This window comes from Sycon ciliatum, chromosome 2, assembly GCF_964019385.1.
Source record: "Sycon ciliatum chromosome 2, ocSycCili1.1, whole genome shotgun sequence".
In the NCBI taxonomy this organism is placed as follows: Eukaryota; Metazoa; Porifera; class Calcarea; order Leucosolenida; family Sycettidae; genus Sycon; species Sycon ciliatum.
In genome coordinates, this window is record NC_088644.1 from 27,443,357 (window position 1) to 27,463,771 (window position 20,415).

Below are 20,415 nucleotides of genomic sequence, written 5' to 3' on the forward strand. Positions count from 1 at the left end.
CCGTATTACAGGACTGGACTATAGTATGATCAAGAGTACATAACCCCCAAGAGTACATAATCCCCCAGAGTGTGCAACGCCTGATCCAGCAGCAGGGGTTATGTACTCTTGGTATGATTGTACACTACTATGTCTGCGTGGTAGACCCATGTCAGATCTACATGTGCATGACTGTAGAATGCATGCATGCACTGCAGCTGCACAGCACGCCGTCTTATTATTGCACTAATAAGTAATAGCGTTTACTGTGAAGTATGTACAATGTACTGTCATTCAGTCTAGACTATGTCACCCCATATCACCCAAGTCGGAGAGAGCGAGACTGCGAGTGACCAGGTGACAGGACACACGTGTGCGGGAGAGCATGGCATCCTGTCAGCGACCTGTCACAGGCACGCAGGCATTGTGCCACGCTGACCACTAGCCTACTGGCGTGCATAGTCACACAGACAGATATGTAGCTGCGTGCAAGCATCAACTAATCTGATCAAGTTCACTTTCTCAACATCGCCATGCAGTAAAATTTAATATGGTTCCCCTAGGAGACTCCATCTCTGACTTGGAATTCACCTTTTACTTCGAAAGAATTTCGCCAGCTGTTTTGAAGTTTCTACTCAGTTTCCATTATTCCTTCTTTTGTCAGAACATTGGCAATCAGAGTAATGTTGTAGTATGCAGGTGGTGAGTGTCCACCGACTAACCAGAGCAACAATCAAGCAAGGTGCTAAGCAGTAGAACATGTTACGGAGGACTACTGCATGTGGACTGGGCCGCTGAGCAGAAACGCAGAGGTTGCAGCCACCTATGTGGTAGCCTGTGCCATGCATACACTCCACACTAGATTCTGCTGCAGTGGTGCCAGCTGAGGACAGCCACTTCAAGACAGCGGCATAGTGCTCTCTGATGGAGTATTTACGCTGCTACTGTCTACTCAGGCATGTAATCAACATCAGTCAACATGCTAGTAGTCGATTGATGAGCATGTATTGATCAGAGTATGTGGAGTATGGAATATGGAGATCATTCAGTTTTAAAACACAGTGCTCCAACACACCTGACAGTTCACAGAGTAGAAGCAAATGAAGGCGTTAAAACAAGTAGCAACCGTCAAGTCGAGCATTGAGAATTTCCAAATAAAGAGCGGGCTGGGCAGGCGGGACGTGTGGGCAGGAAAAGGTGTCACCGCTTTCCACGCCGCTTGCCGCTCGGTCGTGAATCAACATCTAGCGGAGACGGCGCCCACTGGACGGGGTTACGGCGGAACATGGGCCATGGTGGAAGAACAAGCTGCAAGAACAGCGCCAGAAATACCAGAGACAATGGCTACGAGTTAGGAAAACTAGAACATTGAACGATACCAGTTGGAATCAGCAGTGAGGGGAAGTTGTGAACATGGATGAACAAGCGACTCATGGACATGTCGTGTCACATTGAAAACTGCAATAGTAGAAAAGCTGACAGGATCGCTTTTCTAAAGGAATTCAACGCCATTCGCACATCAACATACTAGTATAATTATGTAGCTAAAATATACATAGCTACAGGCTTAGCAGTGAGTGCCCTGCGGTACCTCGTCCTAAGTTAGCCCATCCAGCCTTCAGCCTTTCAGGGCATGATCCAGTGCAGAATGCACTTTGTCCTACTTTACAAGTCGCGGCAGTGATTTCTCATTCGCATCAGAAATTTGATGCCAGGCACCGCACATGAAAATGCCACTTCCACCAACTCAATACTGGACACTACCATGCATGTATGCATGCAGTGATACAGTACTGTCGGGCGCCGAAGAACCTGAGAACGGAGCGCCGAAGAACGACCAGGCTAGAATTTCACCAAGCACAGCATACCAATGTATACACGGTGACTCAACTGTGCATACTGTAAGACCAGGTATTTTAACGTCAATTAAAGTTAACGATCTCCGGATTTTTGTGGGTTAGCGAGGTGAAATTCTACCGAATTCTGTCTCAAAACAGGCAAATGACTGTACATGTACATATCGTTTTGCACATAACAATTTCAAACGTTAACGTTGCTTTCAAATTCGTTAACTCATTAGAATGTTCGTTAACATTACTGATCTTACAGTAGACTGTAGTACATGGATATAAGAACAGTCTGGGCTAGGAGGCTGACCCCCCCCCCCCCCCCAGTTCTTCGGCGACCAACAGTACTGTAGGTCTCGTCCAGGTGAGTGACACACTAGAACAAGCCATGCCAAGTATCATACATGTACTTGTACCATACGAGTGAATACATCGTGTACAGTGGAGATTGCACGTAAGAAAGAACAAGCCACTACAATGCACAGTAAAACCTGTGTTTGCCGGACCCTGTAACAAGCAGAATCCTGTATTAAACGGACAAGTTTTCATGCACCGACGTGCTGTGGATCGAACATGCGTCCCTGGATCGAGCGGATTCCTGCATAGCAGGAGAGTTTCCGCTGTGCACCAAGGGTGTCCGGTTAGGCCAGGTTTTACTGTATATTCAATCTGTCTCTAAACCCGATCTTCGGAAAGGACTTGCAACAGAAACTAGCCGTCAAACTCGTTGTTGTGATATGCAAGGTTGTTTTATCTTATCTCTAATGCACGAACACGAGCACACACATCTGCGAGTGATCACAACTAGAAACAATAGCTACGCAAGCGTCTGAAGGAGAGGGGGGGGGGGGGGGGCAAAAAGAGTTTGAGAAGGCTACTCACTATACTATCTCATGGCGCAGCCGTATACCAGGTAAAAGCACTACTTACCAAACATGACAGGATAATACCGGCAGCCAACACGTACAGTGTCTGGCTAAACTGCTGACAGTAGAAGCCCCATAGAAACCCAACAATCTGTGTTAGCAATATTGGAACAGAATAAAGTGCACACACGCAAACAAATACACACACACACACACACACACACACATCCAAAGTTCCAAATCACATGCACGGCCCGACAAAAAAGACACAGTCGTATACAAACAAAGACCATGAGGACGGTGATAGGTATGTGCATGCGTGTGTGTGCATAGTGTATGTGCGCATGTGTGTGTGTGCACGAGTGTGTGTGTGTGTGTGCGTGCACGAGTGTGTATGGTGGGTGCATGTTCATATGTGCTAGCATTCACTCAGCGCCGTACCCATGCACCAAATCCACGATTTCTCGTAACAGCACACCCGGCTTTGCTCGATTCGCTAGATCACAGACTGCAAATTCTGGGTGCATGATTTTTCCTCAGTTTGCCAATGAAACCGCATGATGTAATGAAGGCAATGTGCCACGCATCTAACCCATAGAAAGGAGATCTCGGTTGCATACTCTTGTGTATATACCCTTGGTTATATCAATGCATGTGTACAGAAGAGAACACAAAATGTGACAAGCACATACATGTACATCATACCCCACACGAACTATGTACAGTCAGAATGGCGGACACAAGGGCACACAGGTTTCATCACCTGGAATACAAAACATTACAATGCAATTCGAAAAGCACGTTTTTTCTTGGACGGCGTGTGTTGAATGCAATAGCCAGGCCCAGGAGAAGAGTTGCTAGTACTGCCTTATGCGAATTCAACAGCATTATATCTACGTACAGAGAAAGATACTATTATCCACTGATAAAGCTGCTCAGCTAGTCTTTGCCCTTCGAAGTCCTGAAAGGCAAACGCAGAACCAGGATTATTTGAAGGTGGATTTCGTCGAAGTCAAACGACGTTAGCAGGATCCCTTACCAGATATAGATCTGGAATACGATCTACGATAAATGCAGGGAGATACATTGCTTATGACTCAACAAATCTACTTGTATGGATACTGATTCTGAACACCGAAATTTTTAATTTCACCCACAACTGCAAAAAATGATGTCCTGTCTCGAACTACTTCACAGCTAGCTAGCTACAGCTAGCTACCGACAGTCAGATCAGAGAAACTGAACAACATAAAAATAATTATGTCGACAGAACTACGTCATCAATGAGATAATGAACGACGCTAATATTTTACCGGTGGCCGCTTGGTGCACTATGTACTAGCCGCCGCAGCCAGGCGCTAGGCCTAGGCCCGGCGCCGGCGCCCCTCTGGCCTAGGCCTAGAGCATAGGCTAGATTTAGCGCCGCGATCGGCCGATTCAGCGTCAGCGCAATCATGTGATCGAGCTTGGTGCACCGGTGATCGTCTCATTCGATCGACTAGCGACTGCCTCTGCGTGTACGTCCGTGGTTAGCGCTCTCATGTACATGTACATGATGTAGGCGCCTAGCGCCTAAGCTAGCTCAGCGTGAGCTGGCCTCCCGTCCCGTGACCTGGTGACCAGTGACAAACATTAACTGCCAGGAAGATCAAAAGACAAAAGACGGCAAAGCGACTTCACTCAGGACTTGTTGTTGCAAAGTAACGTTTAGTTTGTAGTTCGAGTGACACAATCAAGCAAGAGTTCGATTTTTCGTCAACAACTGGTCCAGTCTTGCTAAGAGTTATCGTAGGCATTTCCTTCCTTGATTATAATTCTCCCAATTTCCTTTCGGGAACAATATTTGTCATGGATCTGAAAGTTCCATCAACTTTGGATGATCTGATATCTGCGTTGCACCAGGAGCTATCTGGCACATGTGCAGATGTAGAGAGAGTTAAATGGCTGATGGAGAAATACGAGGCTAAGCCTGAGGAGTATGAACGATTTTGCAAGTGGGATCCACACAGGTATTGCTCGGTGTTCTGTTTTGTTTTCGTGAGCAGTTTCTGATGCTGGAGAGTTTGTTTGCTTGGTATACAGGTACACTCGTACCCTGGTTGATCGTGGCAATGGCAATTTCAATTTGATTGTATTGTGCTGGGGAGAAGATCAGGGCAGGTAAGAGTTCTGACGGTTCGGTGGCTATTGTGCACATGTGATCGGTGTGAAATGCAGTACTGTTGTTATTGGGTTTTTTTTTCTCTTGCACAATAATTTCTTAGCTCCATCCACAGTCACGCAGACTCCCACTGTTTCATGAGAATTTTGGATGGGACCATGCAGGAGACTGTTTTTGACTGGCCCAATACGGAGAAAGAGTGTACGAGCGAGCAACTGGCGTCGTTGCAGAAGAGGGAGTGCAGAGAATATGCTGAAGGAAGCGTTGCGTATATCAATGGTAAGTCGTTGTTGCATTTTTTTTATGTCCGTCGCGAAAACATGTGGCCAGTACTGCAGTGTACATGTATATCGTTTTCTGAACAAAAGGAATGCTCCGGATATGAATGGTGTCACTGTGTGTAGTCTGGATTACGTACCGTGTTACGGACTCGACCTAAAAGTGTATGATTGTGTACGTTGTGCTCATCGAAGCTAGAACACGATGCAGGGTGTATTGTTTGGTCTTGGATTTGTTTTCAACTCACGTCACTAACGACTTTATGATGTAAAATTTAGTTACGTTGTTACACACAGCTCTGGTTCCTTTCTTTCAAATGTGTTTGTTGCGTGGGACAGCATGCGGCATGGGACCAGGGTGATCATGGGCTCTTGTGAAGCCCTACGCTGTGTAATGAATGACCTTTGTGCTCTTGGACTGATATGTACCACTGAGAACATACACCCATAATCCCATGCTTTAGCCCTTTAGGCGGAGAAAGTGCCCAGCACAGGATCATACTTCATAGCACTCTGTGTGCCTGCCTCTCAGGCGTAAATAGCACTTGCAGTGCTTTGTAGACTATTTTGCTGTTGTGTGTGTGTGTTTTTTAAACATTTAATGGCTGTTCTACTTTTTCGCAGAAGGGGTGAACTGGCATCCCTTGCCTGTGTCTTGTGAAGTCGACCAGGTTTTCTGCTAGTCCACAACTCTTACACACAAATACTCCTGGCAATTCACTGACTATTTACATGTAATGTGTTGGCCCTAACAGCTGATGTTACCCACAGCAGCTGCTTGTACCTACAACAGCTGCTCAGGGTATAGGCCGGGTGGTGTGCAGCGGATGAAGAATGTGGATACTGACTGGGGTGTTTGCCATGTCCAGCCCATTGGGTTGGTCTAGCCCTGTGTGTGTGTGTAGGAAGTGCACAGAGCAATGCGACTGCAGTGCTGGTTGTTATGCAACCACTGCTGCAGCGCTGGAGTCTCATTGGCAGTGACAGTGGCTGCACATTGTATAACCTCTGTAGCTACCCTGTACCCCAGGCACAGGGTCAGTCACACCTACTCAATCAGTCATGCCTCATGAGCAGCAGCAGCGTAACTAGTGCCATAACTGCATAAGGGGAGTACTTGGTCTACTGTAATGCCAGCAGTGTTAGTGCTGAGTGTGATGGGCACATGCCTGCACTACCAATACAGTCATGTACAATGCTATGAGATCTAACACAGTCACAGTAGCTGGTGCACTTTGCCACTGGGTCCTGGGTGCCAGGCAGGTGTGGATGTGTATAGTGGCGTATGCAGCCCATGCTCCCCAGTGAGTCATGTTGAGTTGCTCATTGTTCTGTCTCTAGATCTGCCCTGCCCTTGTTTCTTTTCCATGATTGCAGATTCGATGGGCATCCACCGAGTGGAAAATGCCAGTCACACAAGAAAAGCGATTTCGCTCCACCTATACTCACCACCTTTCGACATGTGCAAAACATTTGATGAGCGAACCGGCCATGAGCGTACGTGTCGGCTTACCTTCTGTAACTTCGCTGGTAGAACTGCGCCAAGCTGTAAACCTGAGGTGAGTTGTTGGGTAGTTTTATTTTTGCTCTGCCAAATATGATGCGCTTACTGCTGCACATGCTTCCCATTGTGTGTGTCTCGGGGGGGGGGGGGGGTATTACACTCAAATCCTACGCAGGACCAGACACTGTCTACAATCGAGAACTGTTGGTAAGTTAGCACTAGGGGTGCAACGAGTACATCGGGCAGACGGATACTCGCTTGCTTCTCCGAAGCTCGATAGCTTGGCGAACACTTGATAGATTTTTGCGCGTGTTTTATATCTCTGCCTTGCATGCAAAGCAGTGAACTGCTGCTGACTACATGTACTACATCTAATCATGTCACGTATGCACACACTGCGGCTGTGCATGACTCTTGTCACGTCTTAGCTGACAGACCTACAAAGATAATAATTATAATTATCATGGATAAAAGGAGGGACGAAATGTTACGAGTTTTTGTCGCACTCGCTGACTGTATGATCTTGTTACATTGGTGGACTGGACAGTCATAACTCGTAGCATTTTTTCCTTCCTTTTATCCATGATTACTTGGGAGTTCAAATAATTGTACACTCAAACGTCTCTTTATCCGGACGCCTAAGATACGGGCACGTCTCTCTACCGGGCACCTTCAGCTTGAGTTACTATGGCAAAAGTGCTTCGATTTTGGGGTTTGAACTTTTTTTCGTTTGTGCAAGTGCTTATTTGTCACTGCCAACCTGTGTAATCCACACATTTTCATCAATGGATCCTGAACGTATGCAATACATGCCGAACAAACTTCTTCAAAAACTATTATGATACATGGTAGATAAGCTGTCCTGAGATACGGGCTAATCTGAGGTACGGGCAGTGCCCGATCCCAAGGCGCCCGGATAAGAGACGTTCAAGTGTATCACTTTTTAAATACACCATTTGTGTTTCCTCTGCATATTTCTTTGCTAGTACTATAGTGTACACCATCATACATTTGCATTACATCTACTATCAAGTACTTACTCGATAGCTCCCTCGATACTAATACTGTAGAGGCAGAAAATTTCGTCGGTCAATAATTTCGTCCAACTCCAAAGAAAAGGAGTTCATCCGGTTAAAATTTCGTCCATGGATCATAAGAGTGTATAGAAAAGCTGGGCAAATCGACATTAGTCCTACATTTAATTTAGTCCAAAAGCTCCTTGGATGAAAAAGACGAAATTAAATTCCAGACGAATATTTCTGCTTTTACAGAAGGCCTTTAATGCACGTTGTACAGATGCACGAAATCCGGTAGAATCTAGTATAATCTTGTAGAATCTCGTAGACCCGGTTGGGTGTTGAATGTGCAGGACGCTATTGTGTTTACTGCTATTTCCACTATGAAATCGGCCCTGAAGGCATTTCATACGAAAACTTTTTTCTGGCATAGATCTAGCTAGTCGTTAGTTCATCCCAAAGTGAAGAAGCTGGAAAAGCGATTATTTGCCATGAAGTATGAGGCTAAATCGGTCAAGCGCGCATGTATAGCACACAATGAACACCCAACCGGGTATGTACACACCTATGGCCCTAGTACAGAACTTCGTACATCTGTACAACGTGCATATTAAGGGCCATAGTTTGACCAGATGCCTATTCCTCACAGGGGCTCGTACAGGAACACGTCTGGCATGTACTAGTAAACATAGTTTCAGTTTTATTCACCGTTTACGGTTGTGTTTCAAGTAGACCTGGACACTGGCGGCAAGTCTGCTTCACCATAATATTATTACATGTACTTCGATACCAGGGAGACGTGTTGACGTATGTATATTCAAGACTACGAAACAGAATGTTGAAGGCAAGAAATGCTTCCCAGTAGAAGTAATACTTGTTATATTTGTGCATGAGTTCTAAACATGCAGGTGGTTATGCGTGTAAGAAACCTCTGTTACGGCTCATGTTGAATTTTGTCTATTTCTGTTTTTCATCCGCTGGCTCCCAACACTGGTCACAGTGAGTGAAACTGTGTTTTCTTTGATGTCATGTTCTCTGCAGCCCTGTCAAGATGCATGATCGCCGTCAGCGTCATGCCAGCTCTTGCTTTGCTAAATGTATATACGAGTTTGCAGCAGCTGCTGCCTGCTAGCTGCTGTTGTACAGTGTAGTGTGCACACGCTGGCGTGTTGTATACTTCAATGCTGCGCAGCGAATGAGGATAATGGCCATCCACTCTGTGCGGCACATCGACACAGCAATATCGTGTGCACGATGGTATCGACGTATGGTCTGCCCCCGAGGCGCGCATTGTTACAGTTTGCACCGTTTCAGTCCGCTTTATTTTTGCCTCGGCCAGCATGCCTCTGCAGCACTGCAATGGGTTTGAGTGGTCAGCTGTGCTTGCCCCGCAGCCCAGCTGAGTTGATACGGTCTAGTCCTGGTAATAGCAAGTGTACGCCAATGACATAGATCTGTAACAGTGCTATTGATGCTGGTATCATGCCAGTATTTCACAAATTTTTATTCGTGTATATGACTGTGTTCCAGCACGTTTACTCCCGGTGCACTTGAAACCAGATCCGGTATTATATAATGATCAATGCTTTCCCAATTGCAATGTAGGGTGATGTCTCTGTTTTTTGTTTTTGTTTTTTTTCTAATCCCGTCTCGTTATTTTGTGCTGACCGTGGGTTTTAGCTCCACAGCGCACACCAAGTCAAGTGGTTGAGTACACGTGCACATTTTCAGAAGCTAGCAACCGCTCTAGTTCCGCTTGTCATCATTAATTTTTCTAATTCTCCCCCAGGGAGCCTAACTAGCCCTACATATTGGCTGACCTTCAGCCTGCATTGTGCCATGTTCTGCTGCTTTTCCACATTCCAGTACCCTGTTGAGCTGGCTCCTTCGGCCTCTCTGCCGTAGGTCAATTTCAAACGTCGTTTTAGGGAACGTCATCAGCACATGTACAGTGTCCCTCTCTGTTCTGACTGTGAGTGTGACATGTCGTCGAGCTTCTGTTTCGGCTGCGTCCCGTGGATTTCAGAGTAGGGTTGGGTCCCCAGATGATGATTCTGAGAAAGGACTGTCCATTTGCAAGTCACTCCCGCCGGGTGAGAGTGGTGTTTCTTGCATGGTACATGTATGAACTTCCACTGCTGTTGCTATTTATTATTATTACTAGCTTCACCAGCACATACATTATTGTTACATGTGCATCACTTTCCGAGCAAATAGTTAATTCGCAGGAGCTATCAGCGACATTCCCACCGAGGGCCTTGTACGTAATTGTCAGAGTTGAATGCCTGCTCCGAGCAATTATAATTATGAAACTCGGATGTTGAGCCATAAATAAATGTGGAAGAGAAAAAGACATATGGATACGAGTTAAGAGTAACTCTCCATCACTGTAACATGATACTATATACAGTCAGAAAGTGCAATAACTAGGCACAAAACTGACAGAGTACTGAAACATTCGACGTCCTGACACCTAGCTTTAACACATCTCCGTAGCGCTAACCGACAGCCTTCCAACTTGGAAGGTTCAAGGTTAGGCCACCCTTTCTTTTTTCGTTGTTTAACGTCCGCGCCCGCGTACCTTTTTGCCTCCGACCGAAAAAAAAACAAGAAAGTAGTACCAATAATATGCGAAGTTGTAAATACATGATTGTGTAGTTTCACATGCACAGTGTGCCGATCATGACCTTATTAAACTTATAATCTTGCCTCCCGGGCGCGGGCATGCCTTTGTCTTGTGTTCTTTTTTTGTTGGCTTTTAAATATCGTACGGTGTGTGCCCTAGTAAAAATCCAGATGTAATGAATTCATGACATGCTAACTCCATGCTATGTACTTGTTTTGTTGGATTCATCAGGCATGTGCTCCAATGTACCATCAAAGAGTGTTGTTCTATGCCCATGCCTGCAAGTGCCGTTAGACCCAGAAATATTGTATATATCACATGCTTTACTGGTCAAAATGTTTGATTGGGGTTTCCAGTTTTTGGAATGGGCTTTTGTTTTTTTTTCGCCCTCCCGCGTACCTTTTCGCGAAAAAAAGGACGTTAAACAATGAATTAACAAAGGGTGGCCTTATGGAAAAGACCAAAGAGGGGAAGGCAAGCGCAACGAAAACGAGCAAAAGCCACAGTCCCAACGGAACAAAGAATGTCGATTGTTACTGGACGATGACGAGACCAGTACGATATTTGACAAAGCGGTCTAACTACAATTCGAAGCAGCAAAGCAGCACACCACCCAACTTGGGTGGGTCATAAATATCAAAGATAAGTAACGAAAGGGAAGCTTTGCGAAAACGAATTGTACAAGCCGAAAGCCAAACTCCTACAGTACTCCTCATGCATGACAATGTGATGGACTAGTTGACTACAAAACAAGTTGTTTCACACGACGTACGTTTCGCCGTATGGTTCGTGACGGCTCATCAGGTGTGCAATTTGAAACTCGGATGTTGAGCCATAAATAAATGTGGAAGAGAAAAAGACATTTATGGATACGAGTTACAAGTAACTCTCCATCACTGTAACATGATACTATATACACTTTCTGACTGTATAATTATAGTATCATGTTACAGTGATGGAGAGTTACTCTTAATTCGTATCCATATGTCTTTTTCTCTTCCACAATTATAATTATATTAGTACTTTTTTCTATGAGGATCGCGAAGGGCCTTTTGGATTATTAATAGGCTGTGTTTACATCATGCATGAGGCGTTTCAACCCGGGTCAGATTTCAACCCGCCATGTGCACAAAGTGAATGGCGCGTGCACTTGACGCATTGCGCTTGACCCGGGTTGAAATTTCGCCCCGGGTTGATTTCAACCCTCCCCCCTAGGGGGGGGGGGGGGGGTTGAAACCAACCCGGGTCAAGAAAATCGCAGGGCATCCCATGCAGATGGGGACTCGGAACTGAGTATGACCATCATCAGCCATGATGGGGGAATGATTACTTTGTCATGTTGCACTGACCAGAATCCAGTTTGCCAAAGGTGAAAAGCTTGTCACAGTGATAGCGGCCATGGACACTGAGGAGCCGGGGAGTGAACATGCAGTGACGACGAATCTTGTATAAAAGGAGTCATCAACTGGAGAAGGATGTCTACGGCCATACCACGTTGAAAATACCGGTTCTCGTCCGATCACCGAAGTCAAGCAACGTCGGGCGAGGTTAGTACTTGGATGGGTGACCGCCTGGGAATACCTCGTGCTGTATGTAGACTTTTTTTATTTATTTATTTATTTATTGCAACATCTCAAGACTCGGCGGAAACACCGGCCAATAGGGACCTTTCGCATTTGCTACGAAACGAATGCGAAACGAAAGTTTGATTCGGCTCGTAATCGTTTCGTTGAAAACAGATTTCAGGTTTCGCAAGTCGTCATGCAAATGTGCATGGCAACTACGAATACGGCCGCGGGCGCCGGTAGCTTGGCGTACGGGTTTTTACACGCACACGTGCATGGATCATGGAATCAAGGGAAAAATGTGTACCTTGCAAAACATGTGTACCTACCCAAATAAATGTGTACCTGACGGATTCGGAGCGTGCCACGAATGAAGAGGCTTCCATTCGTGAAAACGAGTTCTCCGCAGGGACTCTGACGAATCCTCGAACCCAGGTGACGAATCAGCATTCGTTTCGTATCCGTACGCGGGGTGCGAAAGGTCCCTAATATTACGAGAGTGGGTGATTGCCAACCACGGCGATAAATAGAAATAAGGGGAGGGAAAAAGAAAGAGTAGCAAAACGAACAGCTTTCTTTTTCTTTTCTTTTCTTCTCAGTTTTCATGATGTTTTTCTTCTTCTCTCAACTACAGTGTAGTTCAAGTAGTGTAGCTCTGGCGCGCGTCGGTGGGTGGTTCGGCGGTCGTTCGGGCCAGCTTTTCTTTCCTTCTTTTTTGAGCTTTGTCCCCTCCGGAGCTCCGGATACCAAACCGTTTTTCCGATGATCATGCACTGACACACTGACTACACTTTTGTAAGCAACTACAGCCAGCTTGACCCTGGTGGGGTGAGTGGTTGGCTAAATCCCACATGACTGTGTGTCTGGTCAGTGACTGAGTGGTCACCGTGGGTGCCGCGATGATGATGTGCTGGTGCTTTGGGCAGGCTTTGTGCCTTCCCCTCTCCCGTTCCCTCCCCGGCCTCTCCGGACATCCCATGCAGATGGGCACTCGGAACTGAGTATGCCCATCATCAGCCATGATGGGGGGAATCGTTACTTTGTCATGTTGCACTGACCAGAATCCAGTTTGCCAAAGGTGAAAAGCTTGTCACAGTGATAGCGGCCATGGACACTGAGGAGCCGGGGAGTGAACATGCAGTGACGACGAATCTTGTATAAAAGGAGTCATCAACTGGAGAAGGATGTCTACGGCCATACCACGTTGAAAATACCGGATCTCGTCCGATCACCGAAGTCAAGCAACGTCGGGCGAGGTTAGTACTTGGATGGGTGACCGCCTGGGAATACCTCGTGCTGTAGACTTTTTTTCTTTTTCTTTTTCTTTTCTTTTCTTCTCAGTTTTCATGACGTTTTTCTTCTTCTCTCTACTACAGTGTAGTTCAAGTAGTGTAGCTCTGGCGCGCGTCGGTGGGTGGTTCGGCGGTCGTTCGGGCCAGCTTTTCTTTCCTTCTTTTTGAGCTTTGTCCCCTCCGGAGCTCCGGATACCAAACCGTTTTTCCGATGATCATGCACTGACACACTGACTACACTTTTGTAAGCAACTACAGCCAGCTTGACCCTGGTGGGGTGAGTGGTTGACTAAATCCCACATGACTGTGTGTCTGGTCAGTGACTGAGTGGTCACCGTGGGTGCCGCGATGATGATGTGCTGGTGCTTTGGGCAGGCTTTGTGCCTTCCCCTCTCCCGTTCCCTCCCCGGCCTCTCCGGGCATCCCATGCAGATGGGCACTCGGAACTGAGTATGCCCATCATCAGCCATGATGGGGGGAATGATTACTTTGTCATGTTGCACTGACCAGAATCCAGTTTGCCAAAGGTGAAAAGCTTGTCACAGTGATAGCGGCCATGGACACTGAGGAGCCGGGGAGTGAACATGCAGTGACGACGAATCTTGTATAAAAGGAGTCATCAACTGGAGAAGGATGTCTACGGCCATACCACGTTGAAAATACCGGTTCTCGTCCGATCACCGAAGTCAAGCAACGTCGGGCGAGGTTAGTACTTGGATGGGTGACCGCCTGGGAATACCTCGTGCTGTAGACTTTTTTTCTTTTTCTTTTTCTTTTCTTTTCTTCTCAGTTTTCATGACGTTTTTCTTCTTCTCTCAACTACAGTGTAGTTCAAGTAGTGTAGCTCTGGCGCGCGTCGGTGGGTGGTTCGGCGGTCGTTCGGGCCAGCTTTTCTTTCCTTCTTTTTTGAGCTTTGTCCCCTCCGGAGCTCCGGATACCAAACCGTTTTTCCGATGATCATGCACTGACACACTGACTACACTTTTGTAAGCAACTACAGCCAGCTTGACCCTGGTGGGGTGAGTGGTTGGCTAAATCCCACATGACTGTGTGTCTGGTCAGTGACTGAGTGGTCACCGTGGGTGCCGCGATGATGATGTGCTGGTGCTTTGGGCAGGCTTTGTGCCTTCCCCTCTCCCGTTCCCTCCCCGGCCTCTCCGGGCATCCCATGCAGATGGGCACTCGGAACTGAGTATGCCCATCATCAGCCATGATGGGGGGAATGATTACTTTGTCATGTTGCACTGACCAGAATCCAGTTTGCCAAAGGTGAAAAGCTTGTCACAGTGATAGCGGCCATGGACACTGAGGAGCCGGGGAGTGAACATGCAGTGACGACGAATCTTGTATAAAAGGAGTCATCAACTGGAGAAGGATGTCTACGGCCATACCACGTTGAAAATACCGGTTCTCGTCCGATCACCGAAGTCAAGCAACGTCGGGCGAGGTTAGTACTTGGATGGGTGACCGCCTGGGAATACCTCGTGCTGTAGACTTTTTTTCTTTTTCTTTTCTTTTCTTCTCAGTTTTCATGACGTTTTTCTTCTTCTCTCAACTACAGTGTAGTTCAAGTAGTGTAGCTCTGGCGCGCGTCGGTGGGTGGTTCGGCGGTCGTTCGGGCCAGCTTTTCTTTCCTTCTTTTTTGAGCTTTGTCCCCTCCGGAGCTCCGGATACCAAACCGTTTTTCCGATGATCATGCACTGACACACTGACTACACTTTTGTAAGCAACTACAGCCAGCTTGACCCTGGTGGGGTGAGTGGTTGGCTAAATCCCACATGACTGTGTGTCTGGTCAGTGACTGAGTGGTCACCGTGGGTGCCGCGATGATGATGTGCTGGTGCTTTGGGCAGGCTTTGTGCCTTCCCCTCTCCCGTTCCCTCCCCGGCCTCTCCGGGCATCCCATGCAGATGGGCACTCGGAACTGAGTATGCCCATCATCAGCCATGATGGGGGGAATCATTACTTTGTCATGTTGCACTGACCAGAATCCAGTTTGCCAAAGGTGAAAAGCTTGTCACAGTGATAGCGGTCATGGACACAGAGGAGCCGGGGAGTGAACATGCAGTGACGACGAATCTTGTATAAAAGGAGTCATCAACTGGAGAAGGATGTCTACGGCCATACCACGTTGAAAATACCGGTTCTCGTCCGATCACCGAAGTCAAGCAACGTCGGGCGAGGTTAGTACTTGGATGGGTGACCGCCTGGGAATACCTCGTGCTGTAGACTTTTTTTCTTTTTCTTTTTCTTTTCTTTTCTTCTCAGTTTTCATGACGTTTTTCTTCTTCTCTCTACTACAGTGTAGTTCAAGTAGTGTAGCTCTGGCGCGCGTCGGTGGGTGGTTCGGCGGTCGTTCGGGCCAGCTTTTCTTTCCTTCTTTTTTGAGCTTTGTCCCCTCCGGAGCTCCGGATACCAAACCGTTTTTCCGATGATCATGCACTGACACACTGACTACACTTTTGTAAGCAACTACAGCCAGCTTGACCCTGGTGGGGTGAGTGGTTGGCTAAATCCCACATGACTGTGTGTCTGGTCAGTGACTGAGTGGTCACCGTGGGTGCCGCGATGATGATGTGCTGGTGCTTTGGGCAGGCTTTGTGCCTTCCCCTCTCCCGTTCCCTCCCCGGCCTCTCCGGACATCCCATGCAGATGGGCACTCGGAACTGAGTATGCCCATCATCAGCCATGATGGGGGGAATCGTTACTTTGTCATGTTGCACTGACCAGAATCCAGTTTGCCAAAGGTGAAAAGCTTGTCACAGTGATAGCGGCCATGGACACTGAGGAGCCGGGGAGTGAACATGCAGTGACGACGAATCTTGTATAAAAGGAGTCATCAACTGGAGAAGGATGTCTACGGCCATACCACGTTGAAAATACCGGATCTCGTCCGATCACCGAAGTCAAGCAACGTCGGGCGAGGTTAGTACTTGGATGGGTGACCGCCTGGGAATACCTCGTGCTGTAGACTTTTTTTCTTTTTCTTTTTCTTTTCTTTTCTTCTCAGTTTTCATGACGTTTTTCTTCTTCTCTCTACTACAGTGTAGTTCAAGTAGTGTAGCTCTGGCGCGCGTCGGTGGGTGGTTCGGCGGTCGTTCGGGCCAGCTTTTCTTTCCTTCTTTTTGAGCTTTGTCCCCTCCGGAGCTCCGGATACCAAACCGTTTTTCCGATGATCATGCACTGACACACTGACTACACTTTTGTAAGCAACTACAGCCAGCTTGACCCTGGTGGGGTGAGTGGTTGACTAAATCCCACATGACTGTGTGTCTGGTCAGTGACTGAGTGGTCACCGTGGGTGCCGCGATGATGATGTGCTGGTGCTTTGGGCAGGCTTTGTGCCTTCCCCTCTCCCGTTCCCTCCCCGGCCTCTCCGGGCATCCCATGCAGATGGGCACTCGGAACTGAGTATGCCCATCATCAGCCATGATGGGGGGAATGATTACTTTGTCATGTTGCACTGACCAGAATCCAGTTTGCCAAAGGTGAAAAGCTTGTCACAGTGATAGCGGCCATGGACACTGAGGAGCCGGGGAGTGAACATGCAGTGACGACGAATCTTGTATAAAAGGAGTCATCAACTGGAGAAGGATGTCTACGGCCATACCACGTTGAAAATACCGGTTCTCGTCCGATCACCGAAGTCAAGCAACGTCGGGCGAGGTTAGTACTTGGATGGGTGACCGCCTGGGAATACCTCGTGCTGTAGACTTTTTTTCTTTTTCTTTTTCTTTTCTTTTCTTCTCAGTTTTCATGACGTTTTTCTTCTTCTCTCAACTACAGTGTAGTTCAAGTAGTGTAGCTCTGGCGCGCGTCGGTGGGTGGTTCGGCGGTCGTTCGGGCCAGCTTTTCTTTCCTTCTTTTTTGAGCTTTGTCCCCTCCGGAGCTCCGGATACCAAACCGTTTTTCCGATGATCATGCACTGACACACTGACTACACTTTTGTAAGCAACTACAGCCAGCTTGACCCTGGTGGGGTGAGTGGTTGGCTAAATCCCACATGACTGTGTGTCTGGTCAGTGACTGAGTGGTCACCGTGGGTGCCGCGATGATGATGTGCTGGTGCTTTGGGCAGGCTTTGTGCCTTCCCCTCTCCCGTTCCCTCCCCGGCCTCTCCGGGCATCCCATGCAGATGGGCACTCGGAACTGAGTATGCCCATCATCAGCCATGATGGGGGGAATCATTACTTTGTCATGTTGCACTGACCAGAATCCAGTTTGCCAAAGGTGAAAAGCTTGTCACAGTGATAGCGGCCATGGACACTGAGGAGCCGGGGAGTGAACATGCAGTGACGACGAATCTTGTATAAAAGGAGTCATCAACTGGAGAAGGATGTCTACGGCCATACCACGTTGAAAATACCGGTTCTCGTCCGATCACCGAAGTCAAGCAACGTCGGGCGAGGTTAGTACTTGGATGGGTGACCGCCTGGGAATACCTCGTGCTGTAGACTTTTTTTCTTTTTCTTTTCTTTTCTTCTCAGTTTTCATGACGTTTTTCTTCTTCTCTCAACTACAGTGTAGTTCAAGTAGTGTAGCTCTGGCGCGCGTCGGTGGGTGGTTCGGCGGTCGTTCGGGCCAGCTTTTCTTTCCTTCTTTTTTGAGCTTTGTCCCCTCCGGAGCTCCGGATACCAAACCGTTTTTCCGATGATCATGCACTGACACACTGACTACACTTTTGTAAGCAACTACAGCCAGCTTGACCCTGGTGGGGTGAGTGGTTGGCTAAATCCCACATGACTGTGTGTCTGGTCAGTGACTGAGTGGTCACCGTGGGTGCCGCGATGATGATGTGCTGGTGCTTTGGGCAGGCTTTGTGCCTTCCCCTCTCCCGTTCCCTCCCCGGCCTCTCCGGGCATCCCATGCAGATGGGCACTCGGAACTGAGTATGCCCATCATCAGCCATGATGGGGGGAATCATTACTTTGTCATGTTGCACTGACCAGAATCCAGTTTGCCAAAGGTGAAAAGCTTGTCACAGTGATAGCGGTCATGGACACAGAGGAGCCGGGGAGTGAACATGCAGTGACGACGAATCTTGTATAAAAGGAGTCATCAACTGGAGAAGGATGTCTACGGCCATACCACGTTGAAAATACCGGTTCTCGTCCGATCACCGAAGTCAAGCAACGTCGGGCGAGGTTAGTACTTGGATGGGTGACCGCCTGGGAATACCTCGTGCTGTAGACTTTTTTTCTTTTTCTTTTTCTTTTCTTTTCTTCTCAGTTTTCATGACGTTTTTCTTCTTCTCTCTACTACAGTGTAGTTCAAGTAGTGTAGCTCTGGCGCGCGTCGGTGGGTGGTTCGGCGGTCGTTCGGGCCAGCTTTTCTTTCCTTCTTTTTTGAGCTTTGTCCCCTCCGGAGCTCCGGATACCAAACCGTTTTTCCGATGATCATGCACTGACACACTGACTACACTTTTGTAAGCAACTACAGCCAGCTTGACCCTGGTGGGGTGAGTGGTTGGCTAAATCCCACATGACTGTGTGTCTGGTCAGTGACTGAGTGGTCACCGTGGGTGCCGCGATGATGATGTGCTGGTGCTTTGGGCAGGCTTTGTGCCTTCCCCTCTCCCGTTCCCTCCCCGGCCTCTCCGGGCATCGCATGCAGATGGGCACTCGGAACTGAGTATGCCCATCATCAGCCATGATGGGGGGAATCATTACTTTGTCATGTTGCACTGACCAGAATCCAGTTTGCCAAAGGTGAAAAGCTTGTCACAGTGATAGCGGCCATGGACACTGAGGAGCCGGGGAGTGAACATGCAGTGACGACGAATCTTGTATAAAAGGAGTCATCAACTGGAGAAGGATGTCTACGGCCATACCACGTTGAAAATACCGGTTCTCGTCCGATCACCGAAGTCAAGCAACGTCGGGCGAGTTTAGTACTTGGATGGGTGACCGCCTGGGAATACCTCGTGCTGTAGACTTTTTTTCTTTTTCTTTTCTTTTCTTCTCAGTTTTCATGACGTTTTTCTTCTTCTCTCAACTACAGTGTAGTTCAAGTAGTGTAGCTCTGGCGCGCGTCGGTGGGTGGTTCGGCGGTCGTTCGGGCCAGCTTTTCTTTCCTTCTTTTTTGAGCTTTGTCCCCTCCGGAGCTCCGGATACCAAACCGTTTTTCCGATGATCATGCACTGACACACTGACTACACTTTTGTAAGCAACTACAGCCAGCTTGACCCTGGTGGGGTGAGTGGTTGGCTAAATCCCACATGACTGTGTGTCTGGTCAGTGACTGAGTGGTCACCGTGGGTGCCGCGATGATGATGTGCTGGTGCTTTGGGCAGGCTTTGTGCCTTCCCCTCTCCCGTTCCCTCCCCGGCCTCTCCGGGCATCCCATGCAGATGGGCACTCGGAACTGAGTATGCCCATCATCAGCCATGATGGGGGGAATCATTACTTTGTCATGTTGCACTGACCAGAATCCAGTTTGCCAAAGGTGAAAAGCTTGTCACAGTGATAGCGGTCATGGACACAGAGGAGCCGGGGAGTGAACATGCAGTGACGACGAATCTTGTATAAAAGGAGTCATCAACTGGAGAAGGATGTCTACGGCCATACCACGTTGAAAATACCGGTTCTCGTCCGATCACCGAAGTCAAGCAACGTCGGGCGAGGTTAGTACTTGGATGGGTGACCGCCTGGGAATACCTCGTGCTGTAGACTTTTTTTCTTTTTCTTTTTCTTTTCTTTTCTTCTCAGTTTTCATGACGTTTTTCTTCTTCTCTCTACTACAGTGTAGTTCAAGTAGTGTAGCTCTGGCGCGCGTCGGTGGGTGGTTCGGCGGTCGTTCGGGCCAGCTTTTCTTTCCTTCTTTTTTGAGCTTTGTCCCCTCCGGAGCTCCGGATACCAAACCGTTTTTCCGATGATCATGCACTGACACACTGACTACACTTTTGTAAGCAACTACAGCCAGCTTGACCCTGGTGGGGTGAGTGGTTGGCTAAATCCCACATGACTGTGTGTCTGGTCAGTGACTGAGTGGTCACCGTGGGTGCCGCGATGATGATGTGCTGGTGCTTTGGGCAGGCTTTGTGCCTTCCCCTCTCCCGTTCCCTCCCCGGCCTCTCCGGACATCCCATGCAGATGGGCACTCGGAACTGAGTATGCCCATCATCAGCCATGATGGGGGGAATCGTTACTTTGTCATGTTGCACTGACCAGAATCCAGTTTGCCAAAGGTGAAAAGCTTGTCACAGTGATAGCGGCCATGGACACTGAGGAGCCGGGGAGTGAACATGCAGTGACGACGAATCTTGTATAAAAGGAGTCATCA

At 48.0% G+C, this 20,415-nt stretch overlaps 2 protein-coding genes and 11 non-coding genes across 13 annotated transcripts; 12 read left to right on the plus strand and 1 right to left on the minus strand.

The window, feature by feature from the left end:
* Positions 1-968: 968 nt before the first annotated feature.
* On the minus strand, positions 969-3,890 carry LOC135809487 (signal peptidase complex subunit 1-like). Its single transcript, XM_065322844.1, has 4 exons — positions 3,732-3,890; positions 3,594-3,653; positions 2,757-2,843; positions 969-1,287 (listed from the first exon to the last, which is right to left on the minus strand). Exons 1-4 carry the CDS (start codon positions 3,777-3,779, stop codon positions 1,180-1,182), a joined length of 303 nt encoding a protein of 100 aa, XP_065178916.1. The 5' UTR covers positions 3,780-3,890; the 3' UTR covers positions 969-1,179.
* A 449-nt stretch (positions 3,891-4,339) lies between these two features.
* On the plus strand, positions 4,340-9,605 carry LOC135809486 (cysteine dioxygenase type 1-like). The gene is made up of 5 exons (XM_065322843.1): positions 4,340-4,701; positions 4,775-4,852; positions 4,957-5,132; positions 6,509-6,690; positions 8,693-9,605. The coding sequence occupies exons 1-5, from the start codon at positions 4,541-4,543 to the stop codon at positions 8,708-8,710; spliced, it is 615 nt and encodes a 204-aa protein (XP_065178915.1). The 5' UTR covers positions 4,340-4,540; the 3' UTR covers positions 8,711-9,605.
* Positions 9,606-11,754: 2,149 nt separating this feature from the next.
* Positions 11,755-11,873, plus strand: LOC135811071 (5S ribosomal RNA). Its single transcript, XR_010552542.1, has one exon. It is a non-coding gene; the product is annotated as a 5S ribosomal RNA (ribosomal RNA).
* A 1,155-nt stretch (positions 11,874-13,028) lies between these two features.
* LOC135811067 (5S ribosomal RNA) lies at positions 13,029-13,147 on the plus strand. The gene has a single exon (XR_010552538.1). It is a non-coding gene; the product is annotated as a 5S ribosomal RNA (ribosomal RNA).
* Positions 13,148-13,769: 622 nt separating this feature from the next.
* On the plus strand, positions 13,770-13,888 carry LOC135811009 (5S ribosomal RNA). The gene has a single exon (XR_010552484.1). It is a non-coding gene; the product is annotated as a 5S ribosomal RNA (ribosomal RNA).
* A 623-nt stretch (positions 13,889-14,511) lies between these two features.
* LOC135811046 (5S ribosomal RNA) lies at positions 14,512-14,630 on the plus strand. The gene has a single exon (XR_010552518.1). It is a non-coding gene; the product is annotated as a 5S ribosomal RNA (ribosomal RNA).
* Positions 14,631-15,247: 617 nt separating this feature from the next.
* LOC135811058 (5S ribosomal RNA) lies at positions 15,248-15,366 on the plus strand. Its single transcript, XR_010552529.1, has one exon. It is a non-coding gene; the product is annotated as a 5S ribosomal RNA (ribosomal RNA).
* A 623-nt stretch (positions 15,367-15,989) lies between these two features.
* LOC135811068 (5S ribosomal RNA) lies at positions 15,990-16,108 on the plus strand. The gene has a single exon (XR_010552539.1). It is a non-coding gene; the product is annotated as a 5S ribosomal RNA (ribosomal RNA).
* A 622-nt stretch (positions 16,109-16,730) lies between these two features.
* Positions 16,731-16,849, plus strand: LOC135811069 (5S ribosomal RNA). The gene has a single exon (XR_010552540.1). It is a non-coding gene; the product is annotated as a 5S ribosomal RNA (ribosomal RNA).
* Positions 16,850-17,472: 623 nt separating this feature from the next.
* On the plus strand, positions 17,473-17,591 carry LOC135811081 (5S ribosomal RNA). The gene has a single exon (XR_010552549.1). It is a non-coding gene; the product is annotated as a 5S ribosomal RNA (ribosomal RNA).
* A 617-nt stretch (positions 17,592-18,208) lies between these two features.
* LOC135811015 (5S ribosomal RNA) lies at positions 18,209-18,327 on the plus strand. The gene has a single exon (XR_010552490.1). It is a non-coding gene; the product is annotated as a 5S ribosomal RNA (ribosomal RNA).
* A 623-nt stretch (positions 18,328-18,950) lies between these two features.
* On the plus strand, positions 18,951-19,069 carry LOC135811064 (5S ribosomal RNA). Its single transcript, XR_010552535.1, has one exon. It is a non-coding gene; the product is annotated as a 5S ribosomal RNA (ribosomal RNA).
* Positions 19,070-19,686: 617 nt separating this feature from the next.
* On the plus strand, positions 19,687-19,805 carry LOC135811028 (5S ribosomal RNA). The gene has a single exon (XR_010552501.1). It is a non-coding gene; the product is annotated as a 5S ribosomal RNA (ribosomal RNA).
* The last annotated feature ends 610 nt before the right edge of the window (positions 19,806-20,415 follow it).